At 41.6% G+C, this 25,330-nt stretch overlaps 1 protein-coding gene across 12 annotated transcripts; it reads left to right on the forward strand.

Annotated features, from left to right (window-relative positions):
• Positions 1-3: 3 nt before the first annotated feature.
• LOC109895563 (src substrate cortactin-like) lies at positions 4-21,186 on the forward strand. 12 transcript variants are annotated; one of them, XM_031830551.1, is made up of 16 exons: positions 4-131; positions 1,807-1,890; positions 2,134-2,207; positions 2,488-2,617; positions 3,264-3,374; positions 3,713-3,767; positions 4,454-4,564; positions 12,845-12,955; positions 14,308-14,418; positions 17,133-17,188; positions 17,278-17,347; positions 17,474-17,751; positions 18,036-18,050; positions 18,155-18,305; positions 19,103-19,171; positions 19,372-21,186. In XM_031830551.1, the coding sequence occupies exons 2-16, from the start codon at positions 1,807-1,809 to the stop codon at positions 19,506-19,508; spliced, it is 1,563 nt and encodes a 520-aa protein (XP_031686411.1). In that variant the 5' UTR covers positions 4-131; the 3' UTR covers positions 19,509-21,186. The 12 variants fall into 12 exon arrangements, with proteins under 12 accessions (XP_031686411.1, XP_031686415.1, XP_020344934.1 ...); XM_031830556.1 differs by having other exon boundaries at positions 57-188; positions 18,155-18,328; XM_031830550.1 differs by having other exon boundaries at positions 57-188.
• The last annotated feature ends 4,144 nt before the right edge of the window (positions 21,187-25,330 follow it).

Here is a 25,330-nt window from a genome sequence, read left to right on the forward strand (position 1 = left end):
ACGTGGCAGAATCCTCAGTCTACCTCCATGAGAACCGCGTCGCTCCCCAAGCAGGAAGTGGGATATTAGGAGATCCGGAAGAGAGCGGGCCTAAAAGGAATGTTCCATCACACCTCGAGGACTGTCAAGAGGTGCATTATTTCACATCTCAAATATATATTTTTGACTGCAGGAAATTTTCATAAAAAGTAAGTCATTTAGATTAACATGAAAGTATCTACTACGCGCTCGCAGGATGAAATCCATGCTGAATTGAAAAACCAGTCCGAGCTCGACCAGTGCCAAAATAATTTTCGACACAAGCAGAGCCAGTAACTGGAACAGGAAATACTTACAATGAATCTCTTCATGTTTAGTACCTAGACATCTAGCTAAGCTTGTTCTTCATGTCTGTCATTGTCTAATAGAAATATATCATTCACTGCACCGTCTTTTCTGATTCCACTGTTCTATCACTGCAAATTAAAATGTTACAAGGTTTGATGTCACAAAGATCAGCAATCAAGAAAATGCTAGTAATGTAGCTAATTTACAAGCTAGCTATGTCAATGTTATTTGTTTAATCTCTCGCATGTGCACTTGACAAGGCAGCACATTTGAATGACTATTGTTGCTACAGTGGTCCAGTCGACCAGTCCAGCTAATACACGCAGAAATACTAGTTAACCACATTGAATACACAGCTGCCTGGATTTTTTTCTTTCTTTCTAGCTGACGTTAGCTAATTAAGCCAATTGTCTTGCATTTGTATTATGGACGTAGCTTTTCTAACGAAACACTCAATCTACGTGTGTGGTGGTGCTGGCAGCCTTCAATACTATGACTACTCATCGTCAATGGGCAATACAATAAGTGACTATTGTGGAACTTGGAATCGCTAGAATAGATCGGTTAGCTGACAACACTGAAACAATGCGCACGTTTCAAACGGGCCGAAGTCGTGAATAGTTTTGACGCTGGATGGCCAGATCCGGAACAAGAAACTCCCGTGTGGGGAATCGTAAGTGGCTCGTTTTAAACTGGTTTAATCTTGTCCTGGACTTGATACCATGGCTTGTTTTGACTGATTTCACGTCAATGATATGGCAAAAAATATGGCTAGCCAACAACTGTAACGGTGTATTTGAGAAACAAGTGTTCATTGTGCAAATGTATGTTTTCAATAAACATTGGAGACGAAATATTGTTTACATGTTGTCAACATTTTAAGCCAACTCCGTCTGTTTTGCACCACAGTTGCGCACACGTCGGTTTTGTAGCTTTTTAAAGGTGCTTTGCTACACATGGGGTGTGGTATGTATGTATGTCACAACTGCGCCAGAAGGAAGACCATTTTGTTGTTCCAGAGAGAGAGAGAGTCCCATGTAACCGGGTGCATCCTCCCTCCTTTTCCCATTTCGGAATGAATGGAGCCACGTTGCGTACTACCCTCTCATTGAATACAGATGCCAGCCTTGTGCTGAGTTAGGTCTTAGTTAAAAGTGGCCCTTCTTGCTGAGACTTGGATGATGGCCAAAGGCAGCCTAAAAAATACAGATACACCACAATACCCCCATCCCAGCTTTTGAAAGACTTCATACTGGTTATTCAGTTGCCTGATAATGTTTTATGACATTCAGATGGGTTTCAGGTCCTATCAAATTCATAGGAAGATGCATGTCTGAATATTGATATGCCAACGCAATGTTTGTTTCTAACCGCTCCCAGGAAAGTGCATTTCTGCCAGTCACATTATGGTGTGTGTGTGTGTGTGTGTGTGTGAGAGCGAGATCGTGCAAGCCAATATAACCAGCATATTCTCCCCAGATGTGGAAGGCAGCAGCAGGTCAGTCCGTCACCGTGGCGGTGGATGATGGAGGTGATGACTGGGAGACAGACCCAGACTTTGAGGTAAGTCAACCATGGTAATGAAGTCTCATTTCAGTTTTAATCCAGAGCAATGGCTGTTTTTGCTGTTTCATCTTATTAACACCTCACTGTATCCTCTCCTCCCTCCTTACCCCATGTCCACTAAATCTTTTTATTTGACTACTTCTCCTCTTCCTCTCTCTCTCTCCCTTCTTTCCCCATTTATATCTTCCTCTTTCCTCTCCTCCCCCGCTGACCCCTTGCTCCTTATTTCCGTGCTAACAGAATGACGTTTCAGAGAAGGAACAGCGATGGGGGGCCAAGACGGTGGAAGGCTCCGGTCACCAGGAACACATTAAGTAAGTACCACTGCTTCATCATCCTTGTCATCGACAACAGTTTTCATCATCAGCGTCACTACATGTCAAACATGATAATTTCAATGTCATTCTAATCATGGTCTTCACATTGTCTACCTGTCGACGATATTACATCTTTAATCGTTTCATTATTCAGTTAACTATTATTTTTTTTTTACCTGTGATCAGGTTTTTGAGGATGCCCAGTGACGCTCAGTCATTCTTACCCCGTTATTTCTCTCTCTCCCTCCCAATCTTTTCCCTCCTACCCCCCCTCCAGTATCCACAAGCTGCGTGAGAACGTGTCATCGGAGCACAGTGACCTGAGGCAGAAGGAGCAGGCCGCCATGCCCAAGGCCTCGGATGGCTATGGGGGCAAGTTTGGTGTGCAGCAGGACCGCATGGACAAAGTGAGTGGTGACCATAGTAATAGAATTATTAGAAGGGGAAATGCCCCTCGGACCACAGCAATTTGATTCTATTTTATTTTGATGACCACATCTGTAGAAAAGCTGATTATCCAATGATTCAAAGCCCAGGACCGACAGCTGATCGCTATTACAACCGTCTCCTGAGGGAGCGCAGGAACATTATTTTGGAACGGAATTAGTTTAACCTCATCTGATTGGCCTAAATTGCCAATTGCATTTGTCTTCTACTGAAATGTTTACTTTTACACATGCGCACACAGGAATGTTGCCGTGCGTTGACTGTGATTTGTGGCAAAAGCAGCTGAGCTCATTGCCGTTTGAGTTGTTATCCACAATGCCCTAGCCCTCTCTCACGCTCTCTCTCTCTCTGTTTGTGTGCACTGTTACTGTCACTGTGAGAACAGGGTGTGACGGTGAGCAGGCAGGGGGGGGCATTTTTACCCCCTCCCCCCCCTCACTCTGCCTGCACACTGCTCAGTGTGTTAATATTATGACTCAGCACTGTTTACCCCACTCTGTGTGTGACTCTGCTGTCAACACCTGATCAAACCACTGCATACCCAGCAGTCAGCCTCACACTGTTTGCATTTATTCACCTCTCTCTTTCTCTTATCCCCCCCCCTAGTCTGCGGTGGGCCATGAGTACCAGAGTAAGCTCTCCAAGCACTGCTCTCAGACAGACACATCCAAAGGCTTCGGGGGGAAGTTTGGAGTGCAGGGCGACCGTGTCGACAAGGTACGCTAATCATGGTCACATTGGGCTCTATTGCCAGGAAAAAAAACTCATGACCCATGACCACAGTGATTTTAGGTCTTGAAATCAATATATGATGTGGCGTTTTGGGACAGATCTCCCTTGTAAGATAGTTTTTGAGGGACCCAATAGAAATACCCAATTATAGGAGGAATTAAATTAATAGAATTTGAGTAAGTGCCCATCTCTCAAGTTATGTCATTTAGATGAGAATACTTGAATAGCATGAAAAGATACTGGATGATGGTGCTGAGAAATACTGTGTTCTCCTTTGGCTGGTGACTTTGGTAACTTCAACATGGAGATCTCTCCCTTTTCAGTCCGCTGTCGGGTTTGACTATGCCGGGAAGACTGAGAAACACGCATCGCAGAAAGGTGATTTTACATGGTCTGTTAAAACAGGCAAACAACACAAGTTTAACAGTTCAATGTTTTGTAACTGGGTAGAAGTTGCACAATTTAGCTCTGATCTTAGATCAGCTCACTATCCTTAGTCCCCACAAATCCTAACTGTATCCATCAGGCGGTAAAAGGCGGTACACACTCTTTGTTTATCCACTTCACATTGTTCAGAACTGTCTGCTCTGTAGACCATCTGGATGTAATAGTATCTGGCCCAGTCAGACCTTTATGGTATTAGGATGGGTGTGAGTGAGTATGCTCCTGGCTTTTAGCTTTCAGTGCTCCCCGGCTCCAGCTGCACTCCTGTGATTCCATGCTGTGACCACCATTGTTCCTCACCCCCATCTAGTTGCTAGCTCTGTGTGCCCAATCCCGACTGAACCCCTAGCTCCTAAGGCACTTAAACTAAAATGACTACATTAAGCAAGATGACCACAGCTCCACCTTGCCCTCTGACAAACTAGGTGGAAATGTACCCGTATTGCTCACACCTATACTATTAAACAGTCAATCAGAATTTTACCCCAGACCTACTGTACATGAAGTGCCTAGATGGTATGGGCTAGGGGTTTATTTATTTTTTGTTGATTTGAGTATTCATCACTGCAGCCACCATTCCCTGCTTCAGTCTTGACCCCACCCCCTGCTTTGATGTGCAGACTACTCCACAGGGTTTGGGGGGAAATACGGGGTGCAGGCAGACCGCGTGGACAAGACTGCAATGGGCTTTGAATACCAGGGCAAAACGGAGAAACATGACTCCCAGAAAGGTTTGTGTAGCGAGTAATACACACACATAATTTGTACATGGACACACCCACACATACATTCGTGCACACATACATTCGTAGGGAAAATATGACGAAAGGTTTGTGTAGCATAACATGAGTACACACAGTCGTGTATATAGTACCAAAAGTTTGGACACCTACTCATTCAAGGGTTTTTCTTTATTTTTTAAACAATTTTCTACATTGTAGAACAATACTGAAGACATCAAAACTATGAAATAACACATGGAATCATGTAGTAACCAAAAAAGTGTTAAACAAATCAAAATATGAGATTCTTCAAAGTAGCTACCCTTTTCATCCGAAACCACCACAATTGGGTTGAGGTTGGATGATGCAGCACTCCACTCGCCTTCTTGGTGAAATAGCCCTTTCACAGCTTGGAGATGTGTTGGGTCATTGTTCTGTTGAAAAACAAATTATAGTCTCTCTAAGATTTGTCATAGACGCTTGCTAAAAACTTTAATGAGCATGCCTTCCTTCATGACCTGGCCTCTGTAAATTGGTATAGAATTAGCTTGATCCCCTCTGTCGAAGTTTGGACCTTCTTTTTTGAGATCTTTAGTGATATTGTTAACAAACACGCCCCCATAAAGAAAATGAGAATTAAAAACAGGTTCAGCCACTGGTTCGACCGTGATCTTGCAGTTACACTACCTCAAGAATTGCTTTTGGCTAAAGACTCGGCACATGCATACTCAGGCTGATTGGCTCTCATTCAGGTAAATTAGAAATAAGTGCACTCAGGCTATCCGGAAGGCCAAGGTTAGTTACTTTAAGGAGCAGTTCTCTCTCTGTGGGTCTAATCCCAAGAAGTTCTGGAAAACAGTTAAAGACCTGGAGAATAAACTAACACAGCTGCCCATGCCCCTTAAAGTTGATGATGTAGTTGTTACTGACAATAAGCACATGGCTGAGCTCTTTAATCACCTCTTCATTTAGTCAGGATTCCTATTTGACTCAGCCATGCCTCCTTACCTGTCCAACATTTCCTCATCTCCCACCCCTTCTAATGCGATAAGCCCCGATGCACCTCCCTCTTTTTCCCCTGCCTCGCTACAAAGTTTCTGAAGGAGCTCCTTAAACTTGACCCCCCAAAAACATATGGGGCATATGGTTTAGACCCTTTAAGTTTTCTGCCCTTATTGCCAAGCCTATCTCTGACCTTTTTAAACCTGTCTATCCTCACTGGGGAGGTTTCCATTGCTTGGAAGGCTGCCACGGTTTGTCCTTTATTTAAAAGGGGAGATCAAGCTGATCCTAACTGTTAGGCCTATTTGTATTTTTCCCTGTATCAAAAGTGTTGTAAAAACTTGTCAATAATCAACTGACTGGCTTTCAACTGACTGGCATTCTCTGTAGTATTCTCTCTGGTATGCAATCTGTTTTCCGCTTCGGTTATGGATGTTTTTTTATTTATTTATTTATTTTACCTTTATTTTACCTTTATTTAACCAGGTAGGCAAGTTGAGAACAAGTTCTCCATTTACAATTGCGACCTGGCCAAGATAAAGCAAAGCAGTTCGACAGATAAAACGACAGAGTCACTGTGACCTGCTATTTTTATTGACTTGGTCAAAGCTTTTGATACGGTAGGCCATTCCATTCTTGTGGGCTGGCTGAGGAGTATTGGTGTCTCTGAGGGGCTTTGGCCTGGTTTGCTAACTACCTCAAAGAGTGGAGTGTATAAAGTCAGAACATCTGCTATCTCAGCCACTGCCTGTCACCAAGGGTGTACGTCAAGTCTCAATCCTAGGCCCCACACTCTTATCAATTTACATCAACAACATAGCTCAGACAGTAGGAAGCTCTCATCCATTTATATGCAGATGATACAGTCTTACACTTAGCTGGCCCCTCCCCGGCTTTTGTGTTAAACGCTATACAACAAAGCTTTCTTGGTGTCCAACAAGCTTTTTCTGCCCTTAAACTTGTTCCGAACACCTCCGGAAAAAAGGTCATGTGGTTTGGTAAGATGCCCCTCTCCTCACAGTTGTGATTTCTACCTCTGAGGGTTTAGAGCTTTAGGTAGTCACCTCATACAAATACTTGGGAGTATGGCTAGACAGTACACTGTCCTTCTCTCAGCACATATCAAACCTGCAGGCTAAAGTTAAATCTAGACTTGGTTTCCTCAATTGCAGTGGTTCCCAAACTTTTTATAGTCCCGTACCCCTTCAAACATTCAACCTCCAGCTGCGTACCCCTTCAAATCAGGGTCAGCGCACTCTCAAATGTTGTTTTTGCCATCATTGTAATCCTGCCACACACACTATACATTTATTAAACATAAGATTGAGTTTTTTACACCTCGGCTCGTGGGAAGTGACAAAGAGCTCTTATAGGACCAGGGCACAAATAATAATAATCTAGCTATTTATTTAGCCATCTTACATATAAAACCTTAATTGTTCATCAGAAATTGTGAATAACTCACCACATGTTAATGAGAAAGGTGCATCCTTTCAAGCACACATAATGCTGCAATGATGGGTTGTATTGGAGAGTCTCAGTCTTAAATAATTTTCCACCAACAGTCTGTGCCTGTATTTAGTTTTCATGCTAGTGAGGGCTGAGAATCCACTCTCACATAGGTACCTGGTTGAAAAGTGTCTTAACCTCTTGAAACTAGGGGGCACGTTCCCAAAGTAAACGGGCTATTTTTCAGGACCAGATAATAGAATATGCATATAATTGACAGCTTAGGATAGAAAACACTCTAAAGTTTCCAAAACTGTAAAAATATTGTCTGTGTATAACAGAACTGATATTGCAGGTGAAAGCCTGAGAAAAATCCAATCAGGAAGTGACTCTTATTTAGAAACCTCTGCGTCACTATTGAGCAGTGAAAGGGATATCAACCAGATTCCTTTTTCTATGGCTTCCCTAATGTGTCTAGTGTCACAAGACACAGTTTCAGGCTTTTATTTTGAAAAATGAGCGTGAACGACAACATTGCGTCAGTGGTCAGCTGGTGGCTCTCAGAGTGATTTGTGCGTATTAGACAAATGTGGCCATTGTTTCTCTCGCTCCTACTAAGAAGCCAACTGTCCCGGTTGATATATTATCGAATAGATATTTGAAAAACACCTTGAGGATTGATTATAAAAAACGTTTGCCATGTTTCTGTCGATATTATGGATCTAATTTGGAATATTTTTTGGCGTTGTCTTGACCGCAGTTTCCGATGGATTTCTCAACCAAACGTGAAGAACAAACGGGGGTATTTTGGCTATAAAAATAATCTTTATGGAACAAAATGAACATTTGCTGTCTAACTGGGAGTCTCGTGAGTGATGAACTTCGGATGTTTTCAAAGGTAAACAATTTAATTTGATTGCTTTTCTGATTTTCGTGACAAAGTTGCCTGCTGCTAGCTGGACATAATGCTATGCTAGGTTATCAATAAACTTACACAAATGCTTGTCTTGCTTTGGCTGTAAAACATAATTTCAAAATCTGAGATGACAGGGTGATTTAACAAAAGGCTAAGCTGTGTTTCACTATATTTCACTTGTGATTTCATGAATATTAATATTTTCTAATAATATTTTTTGTCCGTTACGTTATGCTAATTAGTGTCAGTTGTTTACAATTCTCCCGGATCCGGGATGGGTAGTTCCAAGATTAACAGCACAATTTGCCAAGGCAGGACACTCTGGGCACAGTCCAATTACATTTTCACAGAACCACTTGTTGCAATTTCGATGAGGCTCTCTGGTTCAGATATCATAAGTGGACTGGAGGCAGGGCATGAAAGGGATAACGAATCCAGTTGTTTGTGTCATCCGATACGGGTACCTGCGTAATTGCGCACCCAACTAACTCAGGCACTTCGCTACATTACATTTGAAATTGTCCCTAATCTTGAGTCAATTTGTACTCAAAAAATCATAAACTGATGGAAAGATCTTGTTGTCCTTAGCCACGATTTTGTCCAGCACATTGAATATAGTTGCAGCGAGTCCCTGTAATCCTAGATTCAGATCATTCAGGCAAAAAAAATTATCGCCCAGGTAGGGCAGTCGTGTGAGAAAGTCGTCATGCAAGCGGTCAGACAAGTGAAAATGATGGTCAGTAAAGAACTTTAAGCTCGTCTCTCAATGAAAAAATAAATAAAAACGTCTCTACTTTTTCCCCATTATAACCAGCGCACTTCTGTATGTTGTAAAAGCGTTACATGGTCGCTGCCCATATCATTGCATAATCCGGAAAATGGACGAGAGTTCATGGGCCTTGCTTTAACATATTTTCACTATAGTGTCCAAAATGTCTTGCACGCTGTCATGCATTCCATTTGCAGCATCCACTGAGAGGCTCTTGCTGCCGTGTAGCAATGGGAGCAACTGCTTGCATGCGCATTACTACTCCACTATGTCTCACTGTCATGGCTTTTGCGCCATCAGTACAGATACCAACACATCCTGACCACCAAAGTCCATTTGATGTCACAAAGCTCTCCTGGTTTGCAGAAGATGTCTTCCTTCATTGACCCCCCCCCCCCCCCCCCATAAACTTAATGGACATATGCCAGGCCCACCACGTCTATTGGCCCATCCAGCTGTAACGCATAGAATTCACTGGCTTGTATGCAAAGCAGTAATTGTTTCAAAGCATCTCCTGCTATGTCATTGATGGTTTTTGATGAAGACATTGTCTGTAGTTTTTTGGGGTCTTTTCCCCCAGCATTGTCCCAGCCATATCTGCGGCAACAGGAATAATTAAGACAGCCACAATAGTATGGGGCTTGCCTGTCCTTGCCACTCCGTAACTCACCATATAAGACACGCCTTTCCCTTCTTATTAATGGTTTCTGTTGCTTTTAGACATGTCTTACTACTCGAAAGTTGTCTTAATTCTTGCTCAAATATCTCCCGTGGCTTATTCTTCAAATTGGCATGTTTTGTTTCAAATGTCTGAGCAATAGTGAAGGTTTTATTGAGTTGTGAGAGAGTACTTTTGCACATTATTTATTTGACCTTTATTTAACTAGGCAAGTCAGTTAAGAACAAATTCTTATTTTCAATGACGGCCTAGGAACAGTGGGTTAACTGCCTTTTCAGGGGCAGAACGACAGATTTGTACCTTGTCAGCTCGGGGATTTGAACTTGCAACCTTCAGGTTACTAGTCCAACGCTCTAACCACTAGGCTACCCAGCCGCCCCAATATAATAAACTGTGGCTCAGGAAAGGCACTACTCCCAATAGAGGTGAACCCCAAATCAATGTAGTTCTCATCATATTTGCATCTCTTCGATGGTCCAACGTCTATTCGGTGCTTTCCTGAGTAAGGGGGCAGTAGCTCTTCGGCTGCATCAGATTCACAACTCAGTGTCCATGCTAGCTGGGCTAACAACAAATGTAAAATGACTGATGCTAGCATTGGAAGTGCTCGTGGGAGCAGAACAACTTGTGTCGTCGACAGGTGCAGATGTAGTACTGCTGGTAGTAGCAGTACTACCAGTAGAGCTGGGACGCGGGCTTTACTTTTGAAAATTTTTCCCATTACTCAATTTGAGTGCAAACGGAATGAGCAGCAGCTACATACGCACTGTTAGTGGAATTCCCGCAGGAGAGTAACGGTTAATTTGATTGGATGTTAATTATTTGACGAGGCTACCTGTATTTGACATTGTGTTAAACACTAGATGGTTTAGTTTGATATTTGGAAGTGAAAAAAGGCTACTCAGGCAAGGAGAAAAAACCCTCACCCAAACGTACAGCCCCGTTGGAAAATCTAAATGAGTTTAAAATACATTTATTTATTTGTCATACCAGTATGGGAATACCTGCTCTATCATCACTTCTCTTTCACCCCAGCTGCCAAACTAACCCTGTTTCAGATGACCATCTTACCCATGCTACTGTAGATTATGGAGATGTAATTTATAGATCGGCAGGTAAGGGTGCTCTCGAGCGGATAGAGTTTTTAAAAAACTATTCGCCCATCAGATTTGCCACCAGTAATCCTTATAGGACATGTCACTGCACTCTACAGTATACTCTTCTGTAAACTGCTTATCTTTGAATACCCGTCGCAAGACCCACTAGTTGTTGCTTATTAATAAAACCTTCTTAGGTTTTAACTGAGATATCTACTCCAACCCTCATCATCCACATACATCACCTGTTCTGCCAGTCACATTCTGTTAATGGTCCCCAAAGCACACACATCCTTGGGTCACTTGTCTTTTTAGTTCGCTGCAGTTAGCGACTGGAACGAGCTGCAACAAACACTTAAACTGGACAGTTTTATCTCAATCTCTTCACTCAGACTCAATCATGGACAATCTTACTGACAGTTGTGGCTACTTTGCATGGTGTACTGTTGTCTCTACCTTCTTGCCATTTGTGCTGTTGTCTGTGGCCATCGGTGTTTGTACCCTGTTTTGTGCTGCTGCCATGCTGTGTTGTCATCTTAGGTCTCTCCCATATTTTTACTTTAATACGTTTATTTGTAATCCCAGCCAACATCACCGCAGGAGGCCATTTGCCTTTAGGTCGGCCGTCATTGTAAATAAGAATTTGTTCTTAACTAACTTGCCTAGTTAAAATAAAGCGCAAACCAGATGGGATGGTGTATTGCTGCAGAATCCTGTGGTAGCCATGCTGGTTAAGTGTGCCTTGAATTCTAAATAAATCACTGACAGTGTAACCAGCAAAGCACCATCATACCTCCTCCATGCTTCACTGTGGGAACCATACATGCAGAGATCATCCGTTCACTTACTCTGCGTCTTCCAAAGACTTGGTGGTTGGAACCAAAATCTCAAATTTGGACTTATCAGACCAAAGGACAGATTTACACTGGTCTAATGTCCATTGCTTGTGTTTCTTGGCCCAAGCAAGTCTCTTCTTATTGGTGTCCTTTTAGTAGTGTTTTATTTTTGTTGCAGCAATTTCACCATGAAGTTCCGGATTTCACACAGTCTCAGAACAGTTGCTGTTGATGTCTGTTACTTGAACTCTGTGAAGCATTTATTTGGGTTGCAACTTCTGAAGTAACTTTAATGAACTTATCCTCTGCAGCAGTGGTAACCCTGGGTCTTCCTTTCCTCTGGCGGTCCTCATGATTGCCAGTTTCATCATAGAGATTGATGGGGTTTTGCAACTTCACTTGAAAAAACATTCAAAGTTCTTGACATTTTCCGCATTGACTGACCTTCATGTTTTAAAGTAATGACGGACTGTCGTTTCTCTTTGCTTATTTGAGCTGTTCTTGCCATAATATGGTATTTTACCAAATAGAGATATATTCTGTATACCACCCCTACCTTGTCACAACACAATTGATTGGCTCAAACACATTTAAAAAGCAAAGGAATTCCATAAATTCACTTTTAATAAGGCACACCTGTTAATTGAAATGCATTCCCGGTGACTAGCTCATGAAGCTGGTTGAGGGAATGCTAAGAGTGTGCAAAGCTGTCAAGGCAAAGGGTGGCTACCTTTGAAGAATCTCAAATATAAGTTATATTTTGATTTAACGCTTTTTTGGGGTTACTACATGATTCCATATGTGGTATTTCATAGTTTTGATGTCTTCACTAATATTCTACAATGTAGAAAATAGTAAAACATTACGAACCCCTTTAATGAGTAAGTGTCCAAACGTTTTAACTGGTATGGTGCATTAATCAGAAATGATTAATATAAGGACAATGACTAGGACTTTACAGTGATGGTGAAACTTGGGTAAAAAATGTATTAAGTGGGTTGAAATCTTCATAGAAGGGTCACAGGGTTGACGGAACATCAAAATACTGAATTTGGCTCTTTAGCAAGTCTTTATTCATATAAACAAATGTATTAATTTAATTGTCCATGTGGTCTATTTTGAAGGGCACTTCATTTAATATAACAGCCTTTTTATTTTTTTTCCATTTTGTGGAACAACCCTACAGGATGTGCAGGTTTTACATCCTGCCCAGTTCTGACACCTGATTCGGCTTAAGGTTTTTGATGTTGTTTTAGTGCAGGGCTGTAACATATCTGCACATCCTTTAGCTCCACCGGTTTTCAATGTTCTTGCCAAATTCAGTGCTTCGTTGTGCTTTAGCTTGATCAGCTGCTGTGCAGTTCCTGTTTAACTTGGTTTTGGGGCTGTGTGTCAGTGACTAACACCTTGCCTGTGTATATAGAATATGTATCCAGATGGTGCCTTGACTGAATTCTCTGCCCAACCTATTTTTTTTACTATTTTTTTCTATGATGAACTATATCTGCTATTTTCCCAACCACTTTCCCGGGTATCACCAGATTACACCAAAGGTTTTGGCGGGAAGTTCGGAGTGGAGACGGACAAGGTGGACAAGAGCGCCTTGGGCTTTGAGTACCAGGGCAAAACCGAGAAGCACGAGTCTCAGAAAGGTGTGTCCCTCTTTGTCATGCACACACTAGGCTTGGGCGGAATCCAGAGTGTCATACTGACCTTGTGTGGAATACTGGGATATTCAGTAATACCAGCACTGAACACAAGGGGCCCTGTTTTCAAAACCCACTGATACTCTTATCCAAAAAGTTAAATGCTAACAAGTAAATGTAAAATCTCATAGCGAATGCTAACAATCGCATTGCGGACACTGTGTACAGTCTCCAAACTAAACTATACAAGTACTAAAAAAATGCTAATATTAGACAGCAAGGCTCTTGATCCAGGAGGTGATTCTCTGGTGTTACCAAGCAACTGCTTGATTTTGGAGGAAGCTAAACAGTTAGCCAGATAGCTAACTAGCTACTAAATGAGCACATTAAATGCACAACTGCCGAACATTTAGCATATTTTAGACAGTTAACGTAATAGTTATAAGATATCTAGCTGGCAAACATTTTAGTTATTCATTCCATACTGTCAATTGATCACCTGGCGCTTTCTGCACAACAGTGAGTGACTCAAGGCTCTGGTCTCGTTCTGTGCTTGTAAACAAACACCATGTGACTGGGGACTATTGGTAAGCTTCATAATGAAAAATTATGTGACCGGTGAAATTAAGAACTCAATCTTCTAACATATTGCACAAGTTGACTGCAGGCATTTACTTCTAAAGTAGGTTAAAATATTCATATTTATTAAAACACAGAAATAGATTAAATGGTATTGATGTTATTGAAAATCATCATCGTGTCTTTTTCCAAATACCCCGGTATATGGTGTACCGCGCAAGCCTTATGCATACACACTTGTTTTTCTATTGTGCCTGTGTAACAAGAGGGATGAGGCGAGACAGTGTGGGGCCGTCTATCTACAGAGTATGTACTAAACCTCCCTCTGCTCTAATCAGACTAACTCATTTTCTCTCTCCTACAGTGCCCCAAATATCCTACTAGCTAAATAGTTGTGCTTGTAGAATCTTGTTTTCAAACTCTCCTGAAGGCCTGGAAACATGTTGCCTTATCATTAGCTTTCCCTCCCTGATTACGCAATCCCAGGCTGAAGGTATCAGAGAGAGGGAAAGGTGACCTTCCATTGTTACCCATACTGCACCATGGCAGTGTTTACAGCCCAGGTGTTGGTCACACAATGGTTGAGATGGTGGCTCTGACACGTGTCCCAGAGGGTCTACACGGTAGCCATTTTTGTAGTACAGAATGTTATCAAATATGTTATCTGGTAATGTACTGTATGCTAATCAGCCATTGGAATTTTCCAGACTGAGTTATCTAATTTGGGCCTACCTACATTGCACTTTAGTATCCATTCTAATATTCTCTGCCCTTCACAGATTACGTGAAGGGCTTTGGTGGCAAGTTTGGTGTGCAGACGGACAGACAGGACAAGTCGGCCCTGGGATGGGACCACCAGGAGAAACTGCAGCTCCACGAGTCGCAGAAAGGTACCGGTGGTTTGACCTGTGTTTACATGGGTTTTATTCCACCTAACACACATCCTTAGTAGCAGGAAAACGCACACAGGATATGTGTTCACACACACTTTTTACTGATGTGGTCATTTTATGGTTTTACTATTGAGTTAATGAGGTTAAAGTACTTCCTTTGTCTGGTGGTGTGCCATCTGCCACAGGCTCATAGAGGAAGTGACAACAGATGGAGCTAGACAGACTAAGGACTGATCAGTCTATTTACTGGATGTGTATAGCACCTTGGTTCTTTTGGTTTAAGTTGTTAACAAAGTTTTCATTTGTGTGCTTTTTATATACTGTAAGGCAGGATCGGCGTGTGTTTGGTCTGAGTGCAGCTGACCCGTGTACTTGTTTATATCTGTATGTAAATGTGCTTGTGCCTATATATACTGTTGGTGCATGTTTGTGTATTGTGGGTTTGGGGTAGAGGTGCTTGGTCAGCCTCTCCTTGTGCTCATAACCCAGGGCACACTGGTCTTGCTACTCCACGAGTCTCAGCAAGGCACAGCATACTGTCCTTCCTTTTCTTTCCAAAGTTTATTCCCCTCTCTTTTTCCCCAGCACAGTTTTCAATGTCTAAAGTGCCTTTGCCCTTTACCCGTCCTAGTTCCCCTTCAAAACGTCACCCCTACTGTACAAACCTACCTCGAGGGTCGGACGATATTGACAAAATAGAAATTCATCACCAATAGCAAGTGTGTGTGTGTCCTTGTCAAAAGTTTGGACACCTACTCATTTCAGGGTTTTCCCTTATTTTTTTTACTATTTTCTACATTGTAGAATAATATTAAAGACTAACATCAAAACTATGAAATACCACACGGAATCATGTAGTAACCAAAAAAAGTGTTAAACAAGTCAAAATATATTTTAGATTCTTCAAAGTAGCCACCCTTTGCCTTGATGACAGCTTTGCACACTTGGCATTTTCTCAACCAGCTTCACCTGGAATGCTTTTCCAACAGGGTCGAAGTAGTTCCCACATATGCTTAGCACTTGTTGGCTGCTTTTCCTTCACTCTGCGGTCCAACTTATCCCAACCATCTCGACTGGGTTGAGGTCAGGTGATTGTGGAGCCCAGGTCATCTGATGCCGCACTCCATCACTCTCCTTCTTGGTCAAATCGCCCTTTCACAGCCAAGAGGTGTGTTTTGGGTCATTGTCCTGTTGAAAAACAAATGATAGTCTCACTAAGTGCAAACCAGATGGGATGGGGTATCGCTGCAGAATGCTGTGGTATCTATGCTAGTTAAGTGTGCCTTGAATTCTATAAATTCTATAAATCAGTCTCACCAGCAAAGCACTCCCATGCCACGCTTCACGGTGGGGATCATCCGTTCACTTACTCTGCGTCTCACAAAGACACGGCGGTTGCAACCAAACATCTCCAAATTGGACTTATCAGACCAATGGACAGATTTCCACCAGTCTAATGTCCATGTCTCGTGTTTCTTGACCCAAGTAAGTCTCTCCTCTGCAGCAGAGGTAACTCTGGGTCTTTCATTCCTGTGGCGGTCCTCATGAGAGCCAGGTTCATCATAGTGCTTGATGGTTTTTGCGACTGCACTTGAAGAATCTTTCAAAGTTCTTGAAAATTTCCGTATTGACTGACTTTCATGTCTTAAAGTAATGATGGCCTGTCATTTCTCTTTGCTTATTTGAGCTATTCTTGCCATAATATGGACTAATATGGTATTTTCCCAAATAGGGCTGTCATCTGTGTACCACCCCTACCTTGTCACAACACAACTGATTGGCTCAAACGCATTAAGAATTAAATAAATTCCACAAATTAACTTTTAACAAGTCACACCTGTTAATTGAAATGCATTCCAGGTGACTACCTCATGAAGCTGGTTGAGAGAATGCCAAGTGTGCAAAACTGTCAAGGCAAATGTTAGTTATTTGAGGAATCTCAAATATAAGATATTTTGATTTGTTTAATGCTGTTTTGGTTACTGCATGATTTCATTAGTTTTGATGTCTTCACTATTATTCTACAATGTAGAAAATAGTTTAAAAAAAATAGTAATAAAGAACCCTTGAATGTGTAGTTGTTCTAAATATTTAGACTGGTAGTGTAGTTGCTATTACAAATGCATATAAATACATTCATTTTGGACATTCCTATTGTATGGTAATGCAACCCTTATTCAGAAATATTAACATAAACACAAGTAGGCTACAATGGCTACAGATTATGGCTGAAGACAAAGGTAGTGTGAATATCGTGGAAACTGACAACTGGCTAAATGCTTATCAGTGCACATTTGTTTCGCGATACCAACAAATACACAAAGTATTGCCCAGCCCTACCCTTTCTCCATTGTCAGGGCGGCAGGTATCCTAGTGGTTAGAGCGTTGGGCCAGTAACCGAAAGGTTTCTGGATCGAATCCTCAAGCTGACAAGGTAAAAATCTGTCGTTCTGCCCCTGAACAAGGCCGTTAACCCACTGTTCCCAGGTAGGCCGTCATTGTAAATAAGAATTTGTTCTTAACTGAGTTGCCTAGTTAAATATAGATTACATTTCTATTTCTTTATACCATGAGCTTCATTCCTTTTATAAAAACTTTAACCCTTTCTTAAATTTATGCGATGGTTCCCTAAAATCACTTTACGGGTGAACTATCACTCGAATCTGTGAATTAAAGTCATTCTAACTCTCTTTATTCTCCGCTGTTTACAGACTACTCTCATGGGTTCGGAGGGAAGTTTGGCATCCAGAAGGACCGAATGGACAAGGTACAATGTCTCTATACCTAATATCTAAAGACTGGGGAATTCTCATCTATTGTCTGTAATTACTCTCCTCCACCTCGTTTGAATGGCAGAGTGCAGGTAACTTTGAGGATGTGGAGAAACCAAGCCCTGCCTACCAGAGGACCAAGCCTGTGGAAACTGGTAAGTAACCACAAAACCAGTGTGTGTATGTAAATGTGCAATATGTTTGTCAAGATCATTGCAAAATCCGAACTTGAACCACTGGTTTGATTATTATCTGCCCTCCCCTGTGTCATCCCTCCCTAGCCGGCAGCAGCACGGGCAGCATCAAGGCCCGCTTTGAGAACATCGCCAAGCAGAACGAGGAGGAGGACAAGAAGCGGGCGGAGGAGGAGAGAGCTCGCCGCCAGGCCAAGGAGAAGCAGGAGCAAGAGGAGGCGTGGCGCAAGATGGAGGAGACAGCTAAGGCCCAGCCTGCCTCCCCGTCTCCCGAGCCCAGCCTTACCGTTAGTCCCACCCCTCCTGTCCAGAAAGCCGCACCTTTGCCTGTACCTGCTCTTGCAGCTGCCGACCCAGTTTACCAGGTGAATGACAACCGATTCCACCAATCACTGCACTCCCACAAATGCCTGTTTGCTTAACATGCCTACATGCTCATCATTTTTTTTTGCCAGTAGTTAGTTTGCTGTGTAAAATATGGATGAGTACATCCTTAAAATGGTTGCATCAGTCCTTCTTGCAGTTTAGTGACATTGGCGTGAACAAGGATGGTCTGATTTTTATTCCAATGCCGCAGTCCTCTTCTCGCTTTTCCTTTGACACTTGACTTTCCTTCATTCTTACTATGCTTTCTGTGATGTTTTCATAGAGGAAGAAAAAGAAGGTAAAGTCCCAAAGATTGAAAATATTCATAGTTAAGGAGGAATTTGAATTGACCCAGGGGTTAGGAGCTGTTTTCTGACTGTCTCCCTCGGCTGGCTGTGTCAGGACTCTGGTGTGTACGAGGATCCTGCAGCAGAAGAGAATGGGGAGGAGCTGTACGAGGCGGAGCCCACCTCCCGATCCTCTGCTGAGCAGATGTATGAGGAGCCTCCCGTCCAGGAGGAGGCGCTCTACCAGAGTCCTGACGAGACAGGAGGTGAGAGAATGAGAGTGAACGAGGTGAGAGGGGAGGAGCAGGACATGCCATTTGCTGAGTCACTGTGAACCCCATTTCTAGCTTGGCTCTTTCTCATTAAAAAAATTCTGTCCTATCTATTGCACTGGTCTGAAAGAACTGACCAGGTGAAAGCCAGTCTAATGATGAGCTTCTACCTAATTGTTTTCACCTGTCAAGTCTTTTCCAATCAGTGCAAATTTAAGGAGGGAACATGTGTGAAAGACATTTTTAAGCGATTGAGCCATTGGGAGAATCTCGATTGGATTTGCTCAATTCCTTGCGTCCTCTCCTCGATTATGTGAGGAGGGAGAACTTGGATACAAATGCATTAAATTACTCCCTTTCTCCAGTAGCTTGTCATCAGGCAAATTGCCTTTACAGGGGAGGAATCCCAAAATGTGTAAAGTAGTAAAAACAGGAGAGCTAGTGCCAGACATTTTATTGATAAAAAGATTGCTAGAGTATTGTTTTTAATCGTGTGCATTTCATCCTACATGAAAACTACAGCTGATTCAAAGGGGGTGTGGTGGATTACAACACTTTTCCCCATAGGATATACACTTAAGTACCTCGGCCGGAGAAGAGTATCAAGGAGAGGCGCATGCTCCTCCGTTCAGCTATTAATGAATTGACATTCATATATGGTGACAATTTAGAGGTTTTCAGGTCACGAGGAGGATGGAGGAGTCAAGGAGAGGACTGTCTATTGGGCAAAATTCAATCTCCCTTTGTGTTCCTGTGTCTTCTGTGAATGACCTGTGACCTTTTCCCTGCAGACGCCCAGACATATGAGTACGGTGAGGACTTGGGGGTAACGGCAGTAGCCCTGTATGACTACCAAGCAGGTGAGTGGAGCCAAGCCCTCTATAATCTATACTTTAATCACATCTATCAAAATGTTATTTTTTAAGATCAAGAGCTCCTCATAATTACCCCCAAAATACAAGAACTCTGACACATTCATGATATACACAAAATACACATTATTTATAATATGAGGGCAATGGAATGCAAAGTCAACTGCTATGGAATGTCTGCCTTCCAGCTGGTGATGACGAAATCTCCTTCGACCCTGATGACATCATCACTAACATTGAGACTATTGACGAGGGCTGGTGGAGGGGTGTGTGCCGGGGTGCCTACGGCCTCTTCCCAGCCAATTACGTTGAGCTTCGGCAATGAGCCCGCCCACTACACCAAACAGTCTCTCCCCATCCCTCCATCTCTTCTAAATCCACTCTTGCGCTCTGTCATATTGTTGATCACGGTGCATCTTTCAAGTGTGCTCGACATTCTCAGGTCTTTCAGCTGTCCCAGTCTTTCTTCCTTTCTCTCTCTCCTCTCCTTGGGAAGAGGCTTCAGGCTGATCAAGGACTCAGAATAAAAGGAGAATCACGGACAACACTCACCCTGGCTCGGCTACGCAGTAGAGCGAGAGTAAGCGGGCCAGCCCAACTTTGACAGAAAGGCCTTTTTATTGTAAAGCAAGTCATCAGAAAAACACTACTCCCATTATAATATCTAGTTATATTCTTGGTTCTATATCATGCCAGGCACTCTTGCTGCTTTGCCCCACTGGCACCTGTTAGTTAATTTACTTATAAATTGAAATGTTCCCTCGTTGACATGTATTCAAACTTCCAAGGTATCGATTGAGACCTGGCGGCTACATTATCACGCACAGTATAGGTATTACGATCACCAAAGATCGAGATCAGAGGTGATGTAGAAATGAACACCAGGCTTTATGTGCATATAGTGAATTTGGGGTCCTCTTTTTTTTATGACGATATGAAGTAGCTTTTAGAACAAGCTTGGAACTAGTATGATGTCAAACACAACTGGACATTTTTTTATTATGTGTTGATTAAATAATGCCACTTCCGGAAGTTGATTGGGGAATTAGCACTTTGGATCAGTTTTGTAATAGTACAGATCAGTGGTGAATTGATTTGGTGTGTAGCTGGTTCGGAGAGAGGTCTGACATAGTGCATTGTCTGAGCTGCGGCGATTTCTTTCTCTTTGGAACTCTATTGTTTGCGGAGGTTGAGGAGGTGTTGTTGAAAACGGGATGTTTGCCTGCATTTGCTTAATCATGGGGCCAATACGATCACCGTAGATGGTGTGAATCTCTGTTGCGTCTCGTCTCCACCTCTTCTCATTGTCATGAAAGACACCAGAAAGCATTAGAAGAAAATAAACGGTATAATTGTCCTGCTTTTTATTCACCTGCCCATAGTCCTGCGGTAGATCGTATCAGATAGCATGCTGAAAGTAAATGATGTACAGAAAGGTGTTTTTATGATGCGCTGAGAAATATATTGGGTAGAGAAAGTACCAGATTTTCGAGTCGCTGCGTGTTCGATGTGGACAAGACCTGTCTACATCGGAATAGATCGGAGTCTATCACGTGTTCTGTGTCATGTCTGTTGCTTGTTCATGTACTGTATGTGGGACTTGGTATATTATTATGTCTGGGGCCACATTGACATCCTTATCATGACCAACATGTGTACTATTTGACTGAGTGACTGCAGAGTGATATTTATTTATAGGGGGCTATAAGTACTAAATAAAGCTCTGAATATTCAATATATAAGGGAATTTTGACTGGTTGTTTCTAAAAGGCCGAGTGATTTATTTTAACCGATGACACTCACCCCAATGTCACGGTGATCTAATGCAGTAGTGTAACATCAGTAGGTGTGTGGGGATGGGATCTCATCAAATCAATTATTTGAGGTTTTATAATAAAAAATGACCTTTTTATATTTGTTTATTTCTACTTGCTCAAGTCGCCACATTATCTTGCTTGTTCTTTTTTTGTAAGTCAATTGTTTGAATAAACGTATGGATAGTATTTTGGTTACTTCGATTCATCTTTACAACTACTATGTACATCATGAGGATTTGTTATACAGAAGCTGTTCATTTCAGGAAGGGGAGTTATTGGCTTTATTGGCATGGTTCCCTTGCGCGCTGAATAAATGTAATTCAACCACGGAAACCCCTCCCACTTCCTGGCCAACAAATTTTCTTGTGGAGTTGTCATTCAATAGGGGTTTAAGTACATTTATATTGAGCCATCCCTTTAAATACAGTGTACTTTTTAAAATATTTTTTTTTAGAATTTTGTCCACAGACTCGATAGAATATATAGCGAGAACGGGGTCAGAATATTAGGGGTCAATGAAAGAGCCATTTGATTATATGCAGATTTGTCTCTCTCAGCACTAATTGGTAGATTTCAAAATACTCTGATCTTGTAGATTATTTAGTGTTAGAAAAGTATTTATGAATCATAAACCGGTTTGGAGAGCCTTTATGCATGAAAGAGAAGTGGTTTGATTCTTTCTGAAAATTACCACATTCTGTTCTTTCACCCATGGTAATGTTGGAGATTGGTGTACATATATTTATAATGGGGAGAATAGTGTAGAATGGCAGTATTGCGCCATGCTTCGCCTTTTAAACTGTTACTGTTTGGTTTGCTCTCCACTCCTTTACCATTTAATTAGCCTATATGTATTTTATTCTATATCAACTGTTACTAATGATCCTCAGCAACAAACACCTGGCTGTGACCGCGTTTACAGAGGAAGCAAATGAAGGTAAAATGAAAAAATGTAATTAAATAGAATGTTAATACAGTAAATTGTCAGTTGAATATGTGTTATTGTTAACTGAAATTACACGACTAGGTTTCAGTTTAACGGCGTTTACTTCACCGTATGACCACAGTACATAGTCGCCATCACACTCGGGCCAGGTCCATCTCCAGTGAGACTCCTGCGCAGGCGCACTAATAACAGAAATGTAGGGATACTTAACATGATCATAAGTTATTAGGTCTACTTAATATTTAATGTGATAGAAATAGGCAGTGGTGGAAAAAGTACCCAATAGCCATACTTGAGTAAAAGTAAAGATCCCTTTCTAATAGAAAATGACTCAAGTGAAAGTCACCCAGTATAATACTCTAGTATAATACTACTAGAGTGAGTCTAAAATTATTTGGTTTTAAATATACTGAAGTATCAAAAGTTAAAGTATGAATAATACAAATTCCTTATATTTAAACAAACCAGATGGCACAATATATTACATTTACGATTAGCCTGGGTCACACCCCAACACTCGCATAATTTACAAATTAAGAATTTGTGTTTAGTGAGTCGGCCAGATCATATGTGGTACGGATGACCAGCGACGTTCTCTTGATAAGTGTGTTAATTGGACCACTTTGTCCTGCTAAGCATTCAAAATGTAATGAGTATTTTTGGTTGCCAGGGGAAATGTATGGAGTGAATTGTACTTTACCTCACTACATTCCTAAAGAAAATAAGTTGTCAAAAATACAAATGGTAAAGTACATTTACCAACAAAAAATATATATACTTTTTTAAAAGTATGTTTACTTAAGTACTTTACACCACTGAAAATAGGAAACAGAAAAGGTTGGTAGCCTATAATTAAGACATTCGAGAGTGCCCATCCCTGCAAGTTAAAAGGCCCTAGAATGTAAATGTTGCATAATGGCACAGCATTTCATAAACTTTACTGTGGGAATGTTATATTCATATGCTTCGGTTTACTTACATATGACTGGTTTCCCATTTGTCTTCTGCGATTACAAGGTATACGTGTGCATTTTTAGCATCTGGCAAACAAAAAAAGCATGCCAGCCAACCCACAACACTAAACAATACATTAATTGATCTACTTATCTCAAGGCCATCAGACTGTAAAATGGCCATCATCAACAAGCCATCAACATGGAGAGCATCCTGACTGGATGCATCACTCGCTGGTACGGCAATTGCTCGGCCTCTGACCGCAAGGCACTACAGAGGGTTGTGCGTACGGCCCAGTACATCACTGGGGCTAATTAAGCTGCCTGCCATCCAGGACCTCTACACCAGGCGGTGTCAGAGGAAGGCCTTAAAAATTGTCAAAGATCCCAGCTATCGACTGTTCTCTCTACCCCGCATGGCAAGAGGTACCGGAGTGCCAAGTCTAGGACAAAAAGGCTTCTCGACAGTTTTTACCCCCAAGCCATAAGACTCCTGAACAGGTAATCAAATGGCTACCCGGACTATTTGCATTGTGCCCCCCCCACCACCCCTTTTCTCCTCTGCTGCTCTGTTTACCATATATGCATAATACCTTTAACCATATCTACATGTACATACTACCTCAATCAGCCTGACTAACCGGTGTCTGTATGTAGCCTCGCTACTCTATATAGCCTGTCTTTTTACTGTTTTATTTCTTTACTTACATATTGTTCACCTAATACCTTTTTTTGCACTATTGGTTAGAGCCTGTAAGTAAGCATTTCCCTGTAAGGTTGTATTTGGCGCACGTGACACACTTTGATTTGATTTGTAAGATACTACTGCACTGCTGGAACTAGGGACACAAGCATTTCACTACACCAGCAATAACATCTGCTAAAAATGTGTATTTGACTAATAACATTTGACTTAATTGCACTATAACAGTGACAAACGGTGCTCACAAACTGTTAGGGCCTACATAAAGCTGTCCCAACAGCAGATCTTTCTTTTAAGCACCATGGAGTGAATCCTTAGCCAGGTGTAGCAGTGACGTCAGCGAAACATTATGCGGCACCAAAACTGTTAATTCAGTTTCATTTACTGCCTTTAAAAAAAACTTAGCTGATATGACTGACTTGCTTAAACAAATGTGGTTTCTACTGACAATTGAGATGTACAAACTATGGCATAAGGGAACGGGGAGAGAGGCAATCCATTCATCGTCAATATAACTATTTGTTCAGCACTTTTGAAATGTACAGTGGTTCCTCATAAAAGTTGTGTGGTACAGCATGTTAGTGCATGACGTCATAGTATTTTACTGTCAGCCATCGTCAGCCTTAATGCTGTTAATGGTCGTTGAATCCACCAGAAGATGCCTTTGAGGGGGACTTTATGAAGCTTGTTGGCGCTTGCTTAATTTCCCAAATAATCCTACAGAGGTTCATGCAGGCCAGACGTTTTAGTTGCTATACCTGAAATAGCATAAGTTAATAAAAAAATAATTTTATTTCACCTTTTATTTAACCAGGTAGGCCAGTTGAGAACAAGTTCTCATGTACAACTGCGACCTGGCCAAGATAAAGAAAAGCAGCGCGACAAACCGTTTTATTTATATGAGGCAACCATAGCCTCAGCTACGATAGCACAGAGAAATGCATCTTAAAACATGCTATTCTATTATTTTGTCTTAGTATCATGTTTTTCTATGACCTTCCTAAACACAATATTAATGGATTGATTTGTGCATAAATGCATTTATTAGACTGGCAGATATTGGTAGGCTACTTGTTGAGTCCCAGCTATTCTACTGTTAATATGCATATCGCACATCAGACCCCCATGGGTTTTAAGGATGAAATGCTCAGTATGTTTTTGTCTTTTTTATGATATTTATATATTATACTTAATGTAAGCATACTGCTAGAGTCTAAAATACAAATATTTGGTAAATTCAGGGAAGTGGGTTCAAGGTTTTCATTGAAATGACATGTAAGGGCTGTAGGACGAAGAGTCCTGTTTACTGTAGCTGTCTTAACTTACATATTGGCCTAAAGGACGACTTCAATATATATCAATCTATCATTCCATCATTACAGCACACATACATCTGGCCGGGCCGATGTAGTATGGAGAGCGTTTGCACATTGGCAAGATGTCGCCGAGACGTTTGCATTAGATCGCATTTGCTCGTCAGCCACTGTTTGGAAGATGCATGTCAAAACTGCTAGATGATACTTTAATAAGCAGGCAGAGCTTACTCCTTCTTGCTCTCCTTAATGTCATTATCATTAATAGGCAAACATCCATGAATACATTTCAAGTCCCTAAAAATAGAAATCTACTTTGCCGGAGTCTGTTCTCCTGCTAGCCCATCATGGGTGGCTGGCTGCTTTTGTATTCCAATATTTTGAATGAATGTATGAATTACAGGTCATTTATCAT

This window comes from Oncorhynchus kisutch, linkage group LG8 (assembly GCF_002021735.2).
Source record: "Oncorhynchus kisutch isolate 150728-3 linkage group LG8, Okis_V2, whole genome shotgun sequence".
NCBI lineage: Eukaryota > Metazoa > Chordata > Actinopteri > Salmoniformes > Salmonidae > Oncorhynchus > Oncorhynchus kisutch.